Here is a 9,405-nt window from a genome sequence, read left to right as displayed (position 1 = left end):
GTGAAGTCCGTGCGGATCCTCCCCTTGAAATACGAGGGTTTGACGGGGGCGTTTGCAGATCCCCCAATTTTCAATCTTTTACAAGTTAACAGAAACTTAATACAAATATTGAAAGAACGTTTTAAACTGCCAAGTCGTGCACCCAGTAGTTCAGAAATGCCGAATTAAGTTTGCCCGTATGCCATTAATTTGGCTTTCCGATTGCCGTACGTCATGATGGAGTACCTAAATGCAGAATCACATCCTGTTTTCCCCCCGCGTCCCCGGCGTGCTTGGAGCGGGGCTGGGCAGGGAGGCGAGCCGCTGCCGCCGGTGCTGCTTGTCTGCCGCGGGGATGCAAAGCAGGGAGCGGAGACGGCAGGGAGAAACGTTGGGATGGTTTAAGGCTCTTCTGCAAGTCCCCATTCAACACCCCTGACACCGATTTCGTTCAAAAGAATGATGTAAAATTGTCCCTTGCGGTTTCTTTGCTTGTATAACTCTGGTGTCTGTTCCACAACTTTCCAGAGGAAATATTACTTAGCTATTATTTTACACCTGTCTCCAAAGTGCTCCTTTTTTGCTATCTACTGCATAACTTCTTTACTTTTCTCTGAAATATTTGACATCGGCTGGTATCAAAGACAAGGTGAGGGCTTGCGTGGGCCACCTGTGGTGACCTCTGCTCCTACAGAGATTTTTGTGTTTGGGAATAAGGCGCACTCGTGCTAAATGGCAGCATTTCTGAAATGAACGTCTTAATCAAGTTGCAGGTTTTGCCGTTCGGTGTTTGTGGAAGGAAATCACTAATACTTTTGAATCACTCATTAGTTTGACTTGGCTTTGGCAATAGTTGCTCTTTCCCTTTGAGCACTTTTGTTGTGGTCCCAGGGCACTATTTTCAATTCCAAAAACATACAGAGTTTTTCCAAACAAACCCTGTGGACTTTGCGCTTGGTGGGTCCCTGTCGGTATTGTTCAGTTCGTGCACGTTCGAGTAGGAAAAACATCCGTCCTCCGACATCCTTTGGGAGTTGGCTTTGGAGAGTTGTAATCGGAAGTCTCCCTTCTGAAATGATTTAACCTCAGCTTTGCCTTTCCTGTGACCCCCCCCCAATAAGGTTCAAGTCTTTTTGAGTAATATTAAGGTCTCGGATGTTAGCTAACGTGGCAAAAACCCACCTAGTTCTCTGCCTTGCTGCCGACTAGCCCCCACTTGAGTCTTCCGTAGAAAAGTGTTGGCTGTTGAAACAGTTGGCTTGGAGACAGAAGTCACAAAAGGAATAGTTCGTGGCTGTGTTTAATACCTTTGTAAGGTTTCCTTGCATTCTCCGGTTCCTTGTCTGCCTTCCTTGGTCCCCGATTTCGGGTGGTGTTTGTGGAGAAGGATGGCGGTGCTGGGGAGGAGTGCGGGCGCTGAACGTGGGCAGGGTCTCTCCGCAGAGTTCTGGTGCTCCTGGTTGTCACGGATGGATGGATGGATACCTTGCTCTGGGATTGAATTTATAAAAGAGCAAAACCATCATCACATGGGATTTCTTGCTGTTGTTGGCTGTTGATCGAACCCTTGAGGAGCGTTTCTTTGAGTTGCGGTGTGGGGCTGTGGTTGGCTGGCGCTTGGGCAGGCCGAGCTTCACTCGAGTATTTGGGCAGGCTGTCTGGTGTGCTGGCCTTTGCGGTGTTTCTTCTGAAGGAACCTGGTAAATACAATTATTTTCCTGTCTATATACTCCTGGAATGAACCGTTGATCGGATGGGAATCGGGTCGCGACTTACACATGTCGGTGACCTTTGACTGGGGCGATATTTGCTTTTTCAGGTGGGTCTGTTTGTGGAGCCGTCGGCTGCAGATGCCGCAGGAAGGTGATGTTCCTGCCCTGACCGTGACGGTTCTTTTATTAATGCAGATAAGCTCCAGAAGTGCAACATAATGAAATGGATTTTAGGAGCTGTCAGGTTACAAATTCCGCGTTATGAAAGAATTTGTTGCTCAGAGGGATTTGGATGTACTGCGATGCTGACGTTAGCTGTGGTGGTAGAGTACTTGTAACCGATTCCTCTCAAAGTCAAGCTTGTAGCAGGGGGCAGCAACTTTTGTAAATTATTTGGTCCTTTCTCCTTTTTTTTTTTTTTTTTTTTCAGAATGGTAGTTGCAGTGTACTGTCAGGATTGTTGCTGTATACGCTTGGGTCTGTATTTGACTGTAAAGGCTCTCCTTTGAAATAACTTCCCCGTGAAAAGTTTCGAGGCGGAGTAATTCAAGCATTCAGCCTTACATGCAGAGCCTCGTTAAGCGTTGGATTTCGCTTGATAACCGTAGAGAAGCCGCGCATAGGAGACAGCCTACGATTTTGATAAAGTACCTGTTACAACAGTGAAATTCTTGTGACGAGTTCTTGGTTTTTTTAAACTCTGTTGAGCAAGGGAAGCTTGGATTAATTTCTTTTGATGTAGAGCCGCTGGATGGATTCACGGCGTGTATTTAGTGTGGTGTTGTACTCCCACGTTAACAAGGCAGAAGGAAAAGTTAGGATTTTTTTTTTTTCCCTTTGGAAAGGAGCAGATCCTCAGACTTTGCCTCTCGTTATTGAGGCGCGACTGAGTGCAGCTCTCAAGGAGCTTCCAGGGACAGGATGGGTACGGCAAGAGCCCGTGGAGCCACTCTTCTGGGGAGGTATTTGGTGTCTATCGTAGTTTTTCGGAGATATTCAGGGCTTTGACGCCTTGTAAAAACCCGTGGGACATCGAAGAAGAAATAACTAGCTGCTAATCCTTCTCAGACAGGTGTTCTGTAGGTCTGAGATAATATACCCCCAAAAAAAAGTATTTCCTTGTGTGTTGTTTTTTTAATTACTTTGCAAATACGGTAAAAACTTCCTCAGCATTCCGTTTTTGTTTATCAGGCTAGATGGGCTGGATCTAATGCCCTCCTCACTGTTAGTCAGCAGCTACAAGATGTGCAATCACCACCTTGTTCCTGTAGTTCTCTCCAGCACAGAGACAATTTCGGGTGTAGCTGAGTTCACTCGTCTCTTCGGTGCTGTTGCCCTCTCAGTCTTTGATTGAAAGTTCAGATGGAGCCGAGAGTAAGAAGTCAAGAGGTTGTCCAGGGGATGCGGACTAAGCATCTGCCAGGGTTTGTATGAAGAGCCAGGCACCGGGAGAGCTTGCTCTGGTTTTGGCTTGGTGGCCGATGGGTGGTGCAGCCGGGCGTCAGGCCCATTGCCGTCTTAAGGCTTGTCCCCATTACCTGGAGATCGTTAATTTTGCCTTGTTTCGTTTTCCTGGGTGAACTTCTGTGCCAAATGCTGGGTATCAGTAGCGAGCAGACGTTGAGAACGGTGGTGGCTTCGGGTGGATCTGCAGAACTGATGTTGAGCAGAAGCTTGAGGAGGAATTTGCGATCACGACATGGTTTTACATCCTTTAAAAGTGATTCCTCCTACGAGCGGGCAGAGCAAGAAATACGGGAGGGAGAAAATTGGGACCGCATGTAACAAAAGCAAAGCCTACCACGTGGAGACCCACCAGGAGCTACGCCAAACACAGACGACGTCTTTTTGCACAGTGCGCTTTTCCCCAGTGTCCCTTGCCTTCCTTGCTGTTCTAGAAGACTCTACTGAATTTTTTCGGAAAGCATCTAGCAAAACCGTATGCTGTACGAAGCCCGCGGATGCTTGCAGATCCGATAGCAGTGTGCATGTTCCCGTGCCGGAGGGCGAGGTGCTTTGGTGCATGTCGGCGTGAGCGTGTCGCCAGCACAGCCGATGGGCACCGGTGGGGCATGTACCGCGGGACTGGCGGGGGTGGGGGGACGGACGCGTGGTGGCACCTTGTGTTGCTGCTGCTTCAGCCTCCTGCCGTGCTCTCGGCGTGTTGTTCTGGTGCTGTCATTTCAAGCCCTCGGCTGCTCTCTTCTCTTTGGTGTCCGGCTGGCCGGCAAGCGTGCGAAGGGTGGTGGAGGCCGACGGATCCCCGCCCCCCACCTTGTGTTCTGCTGGCATGGAGAATGGCATCCCGGCTTCCCCGGTGGGAGGAGGGTCCTAGGATTGGCTCCGTTTCGCTGGGACGGGGGAGGCGAGCTTGGGCGGGCGCAGGATAGCCGGAGCCCACGACTTGCCCCAGCAGCCCCCCATCCCCGCAGCAGCCCTGCGTCCCTCTCCCCGCCGCACCCGGCTGCAGAGTCCCGTAAACCGGGACAAACGCGGGACGTCTCTGCTGGGTTTCTCTGTTTCTGCCTCCTAGGAGACTAGCTCTTCCCCCGCAGGAGTCGGGACTCTGGAGGGACTCCACAAGGTGCTTGGGTTCTGCCATCAACATAAATACGTTTGTGCCTCTGAGATTTCAGTACGACACGGGGGATGTCTGAACGGAGGATTTCGGTTTCTGTTTCGCTGCGGTACCCGAAACGCGCGCGGTGGCTGGCGCGCGGTGGCTGGCACGCTCTGGCAGAAGCATCTTCCGCGCGCTCGTATGGCCCTTTGGGGTTTTGTTTGGGTTTTCCTACGTGTGAAATCCATATGTGGATATTTTTTTTTTTTAGATTCTGAAAATGAGATCGTCAGCGACTGACACGTGGCCCCCTCAGCTACGGTGCCAAGCGCGAGGCCCCGCCGCGGCTAAGGAGGAGGAAGAGGAAGATGGGAAGTGATTTATCATGTGTGAGAAATTCTGTGCCGTTCTGGTCCATTCGACGCAATTTTGTAACTTCTTTCTAATCATTTTTTTATTTATAGTTGGAAATACAAAAATGTTATGCAAAAAAAAAAAAATAAAGGAGAATTATTTTGGGGGAAAAGGATTTTGTTCCAAATTGTTCCCTTCTGTTGTGAGCCAGGTTCCCGTGAGCAGCGGCTGGAGAAGAGGGAGGAGGAGGAGGCACTCCTTCAAATACTTTTTGTTTCACACAGTTAACTGTAATTTAAGTCATTTTCCAAAAGATAAGCTAGGCACGCGCATTCGAATTCTAGTACAAGGAAGATAAGTTCCAATTCCATTGAAATTTCTCACAGTTCTTTTGTAAAGATAATACTCTATTTTAAATCCGCTTAAATCAAGTAGAGAAGCTACAGAGACTTCACCGGAGAGTAAGTTCGTACTTGTCACTTCCCTTTTTACCTCTTTCTTTTTCTTATAGACCAGCCGCGTTTTCTTGCCAGAGTTAAATACAGTTCTCGAGTCACTTCTAATTTTAAATGTAAGACTAAAACCCTTCTACAGACGAGTCGGTAATTGGAGCAACTTTTAAAAGACTTCAAAGTGCCTTCGACAAGCTAAAATTATGTAGTGGGGGAGATTTCTTTTTCTTGATTCACTGACGATGGGTTTCAGCTGTCTCCTGGGTTGAGGTGATGTACGAAGTAGTTTGTAGCAATAATCTCATGAGTAATCATTTATTATAAAGGACTACTCAATTTTGGTTTTTTTTTATTTTTTTTTATTTTTTAAGAAAGGTGGGGTTTGGCTCTGTTCCTGAGGAGCGGGGAAGAGTGCTGCTCTTGCTGTTACGTTTGGGCCCCAAACTCTTACGACCCTCTGCTGCTGTGCTGTGCACCCAAGGACTTCAGTTGCTTCCCCCTTAGACAGTTCCAGACCATGATGTTCTGATTTTTATTTTTTTTTTTTTTTCCACTCCTGTTTTGGATACCAGAAAAACAGGAATTTCTGTTTGCCCTTAAGTCTTTCGGTACCATCCTTTCTCGCAGCTGGAGCCTGGCGTATTGTTTCGTTGTTATCTGCCGTGTCTGTCTCTTCCAAATCTCAGTTCTAAATAATAAATCTTATTTTGATGCTGTTGTTCCCTATTTCCTTTCCACCTCGGCTTCTCTTGCCCATCAGCGAGGCTGATGAGAGCGCAGGTGGATTTAACTGTACTGCTTGAAGCTCAAGAGCCGCAAAGCAAAGAACCATTCGAGCACTCTGTAAATTCAGTTTTGAAGCCCCAGGGCCAAAATATATAAATTTGTGTTAACTTTGTGCTTCTGTGGGGTGCCTCCCGCCCTGTCCCCGTCTCGGGACAGGGGACTGGTCTCCCGCATGAGAGCAGGGGCTGGAGAAGTGGTAAAGGCTGTCGCCGAGTTGTTGCTTGCCTTGGCCTTTTCTGCTTGTGGGAGGGACCAGATCCCTTCTTAGCGGGTGGGAGATGGGTGCAACCTCCGTAGTGAGCCCTACACCTTTCATTTTCTGCTTTGGTTGCTGTCATCTTTCCCCTGGCTGTGAATACCCCTCCCTCGCCCGCCGTCCCACGCGCCGTTGACGGCATGCTGGGCACGGGGGACACGGGTGTTGCATCCCTGATGTGCTTCTCCAGGGATGAGTCGCTATTCCAGTGATCGTGTCAACAAAACACTGGGCCCTCACCTGAGTTTTTTTTATTCCCTAAGAGTCTAAAAGGCTGCTTTCTCCAGGGAAGTCCCATGTTGGGTCTCCAGAGGTCCAGGTCTTCAGCGTGGGCAGCCTTCATTGGTTTTTCTGATGCCTGACCCTCTTTGCTGCTCCTGCAGACCCTTGGGCTCCTCCGTGGCCCCCGCAACGGCTGTAGGAAGCCAGCGTGCCTCAGCCTCTGGATAAGTAGTTTGAAAATAATCTATCAATATTCAGATGAAATATAAGGATTAGTATCAGGATTTAAAGATCGGGAGTGGAAACTGTGGTAACCACCTGGATGGTGGTTGCTCCCCACCTCTGCCAAGTCCACCTAGCTTTAGATAATCTCTTCTCCAAAGGGCTGCTGCGTTTTGGGGTGTAGCTCGCGTATGTCCTGCTTCCGTTGCAGTTTGTAATAAAAGCCCTAAGAGCTGCTAAAGGTCCTTGAGCTCCTCCGGTATGAACTGGGATCCTCTGCGGAGGAAGAGCTGGGCTTCGGTGCTTTTCCTCCGTACCTGCTGTCTCCAGTTTCTCCCTTCCTTGCAGAGCAGTAACAAACGTTCTCCTCTTGATGTGATGCCAAGTGAATATTATGGTTTAAGAGTTTAATCAGAAACATTTTCTGCTGGCCATAATCAAAAGCCCGAGCAGGTGAGTGTGACCATTACAAGGTTTAACGCAGCACGTTAGAGTGGGAAGGGAGATTACGAAGACTTGAGCTTTCGCTTGGCTCCGAAACGCAACGTGGAGTCCCTGCTTCCATCAAGGCGCTGGCACGTTTTCCCCCACAGAGGCTGGGGGGGGGTTCCAGCGTATACGTGCGTGAAGCTCAGCAGCACGCGGTGGGGACGGGGACGGGACGCGTGGGTGGACAGCCCTGTCCGCCTGCCAGCAAGCCCTGGCCTTTCTGCCGTGGAGCCGCTTGGGTTTGCCCCTTGGGCTGTTGCGAAGGAATTGTTTTCAGCCACCTTTTTTCGACATGCACGCTGATTTCTGTACTGGCGGGATGAGGTGGGCTGGCTGTGTCTGTCTTGTCCCTGCTGGCTGGAGCAGTGCTGAGCTAGGGCCACCTAAAGCAGCTCTTCATTGCACCCATGAATATTTCAAGGCGTTGGTAATGTCTCCGGCTCCATTTCTCCGCTCGGAGCTGCCAGCAGTCTCGCTGTCTCCTCTGAACATCTCCTACATATTTGCCATCCCAAAATGATTAACTACGTGCAGAAGCTATTGCGGTGTTCCTGGATGGCGTCACTGCAGACGTCACCCCGGAGCTCACCCTTTGTAGTCCTGCCGTTGCCTTTGCTTCTTGGCTCGAGTTCACGGGAAGCCCAGGAAGGTCTTCTGCCAACGCCGCTGCCTCTCGGGAACCCTCTGACTAACGCCGAGCCCTGAAAAAACGTTCTCCTGTGCTACCTGTGAGTCGCCGCAGCTCATGCGGGCCTGTGCCACCTCCTGAAAAAACACCTTTAAAAAAAACCCCACCCTCCGGTTTGGGTGCTAGGTGCTATGAAAGCAATCCGGCACGTTGGGTTTGAGCGTGAGCATGCCCATAAGGATGGGACTCGTTGGTGTTGGTTGGTTATTCTGAAGTTGCTTTGAATATAAAACAAGTGTTCAAGGAAAAATTAGAGATTTCATTGCAATCTAGCTACGGACAGCATAGCTACGAGGGTTAGAGAGAGTTCTATAAGACAGAGATAAAACCCTGCTTGTCTTTAGCTAAGTTGTAGACCAGCTCCTAGAGGTTGTTCTCCCAATTTCTTCCATCCCCAAGGCGTGGATGTAAAGCAGCTGAAGTCTTGGGATAATTTTCAATAAAGATTTTCTGGGTTATTGACATGGGGTATCTTTATACATTCAAACTATCCTTGGGGATGTCCTAGGGGGTAGGGCCTGGGCTCCAGGAGTTTCTGTGAACTGTTAATCAGCGTGTAATCCTCCAGGAAAACCAGTCTGAGTTATCAGCTACCCCTCCGGCTTCGACAACAGCTGGAGGAAGAGCTGGTTAGCAAAGCCTTGGTGAGCGTACTAACAGGCAGCCCCACCGCCGTACGAGCTGAGTTGTAAATACACGGAGTGCGATGCTTTCCCAGCTCTTAGCTGAGACAAAACGGTGGCTCCCAAGCCCCTGGCAGCCCAGCTCTGGGGGCTGGAGAACCGAGGCTTCCCCACGAGTAACACCAAGTGGGTGTATTCGGGTAACAACTTCTGTGCTCTGACGAAGGAATCCAGAAGAACGACGAGGCTGATCGGTCAGATCCTTCTGAGATCCGCTCACAAAATTCAAAGTACCAAGATGTTCCTCGGTGGCAGGGAATAGTGTGACGTGGGCCGTAGCTTGTCTCCGCTTGGACACGCTGAGCACGGTGCTGGTACCAACACAGCACTGGGCAGAGCGAGGTGAGACTTTAAGCCTGTGCACGACCCAGATTCTGATCCGCTCCGTAGATCCTCTGCCACGAGTTATCCTAAAGGCGGGTGAGGCTGTGGACGCAGCCCACAGCAGCGCGGCTTTAGGCGGGACGCGGTGTGTGGGCAGAGGGGCGGCTCGCGGGAGGGAGCGGTCGGCCAGAACAGTACAGTTGTCCTTATCTCTGTCATTTTATCTCTAACACGATAAGTAATGTTTAGGAAACGGGCTTAAATTTCTTAAACTTATTTCCACGCTCTCGGGCTCCTTTTCTCCGTCAAAGCCCTGCGCGTCTGGTCTGCTCGCACAACCCAAAGCCGCCTGCCGAAGGGGGAAGCTTGGGCGGGCGCTCAGGAAAACGGGGGCCTCAAGAGCTGAGAGCAACAACCGGGGCAGCTCTTCAGCGTGTGAGGGGATGGAGCAGCCCCTGCCCGGGCTGGACCTCCGGCCGCTTTGCGGGAGGGTGAGCTCCCTCTTGGCCGTGGCTCCTCATTCCCAGCGTTGCGTCCCAGCCGCGCTGCCGGAAAAGCAGCGATGTGGGTGCTGGGGGCAGCTGTGGAAGGGGGGAACGGGGGAAATGACAGAGAAAAACGGGGGTGCCTTGGGCTCCGGGGGGCAGGGACTTGGCATTAAAGTTTATGGAAGAATTC

General features: G+C 50.4%; 1 protein-coding gene across 3 annotated transcripts in view; it reads left to right on the top strand.

The window, feature by feature from the left end:
* WNK2 (WNK lysine deficient protein kinase 2) overlaps positions 1-5,768 on the top strand; it is a 122,597-nt gene extending 116,829 nt beyond the window's left edge. The window contains exon 29 of one of the 3 annotated variants that reach the window (XM_054216814.1): positions 4,523-5,768. In XM_054216814.1, the coding sequence (XP_054072789.1) occupies positions 4,523-4,630 (108 nt within the window). In that variant the 3' untranslated portion in view covers positions 4,631-5,768. Of the gene's footprint in view, positions 782-4,522 lie in introns of those variants that run through there. The other 2 variants (XM_054216817.1, XM_054216816.1) reach the window with 2 other exon arrangements.
* The last annotated feature ends 3,637 nt before the right edge of the window (positions 5,769-9,405 follow it).

The sequence above is a fragment of the Rissa tridactyla genome, chromosome 10, assembly GCF_028500815.1.
Source record: "Rissa tridactyla isolate bRisTri1 chromosome 10, bRisTri1.patW.cur.20221130, whole genome shotgun sequence".
NCBI lineage: Eukaryota > Metazoa > Chordata > Aves > Charadriiformes > Laridae > Rissa > Rissa tridactyla.
The sequence above is the reverse complement of the archived record's forward strand: the minus strand, read 5'-3'. Positions and strand labels throughout refer to the sequence as shown.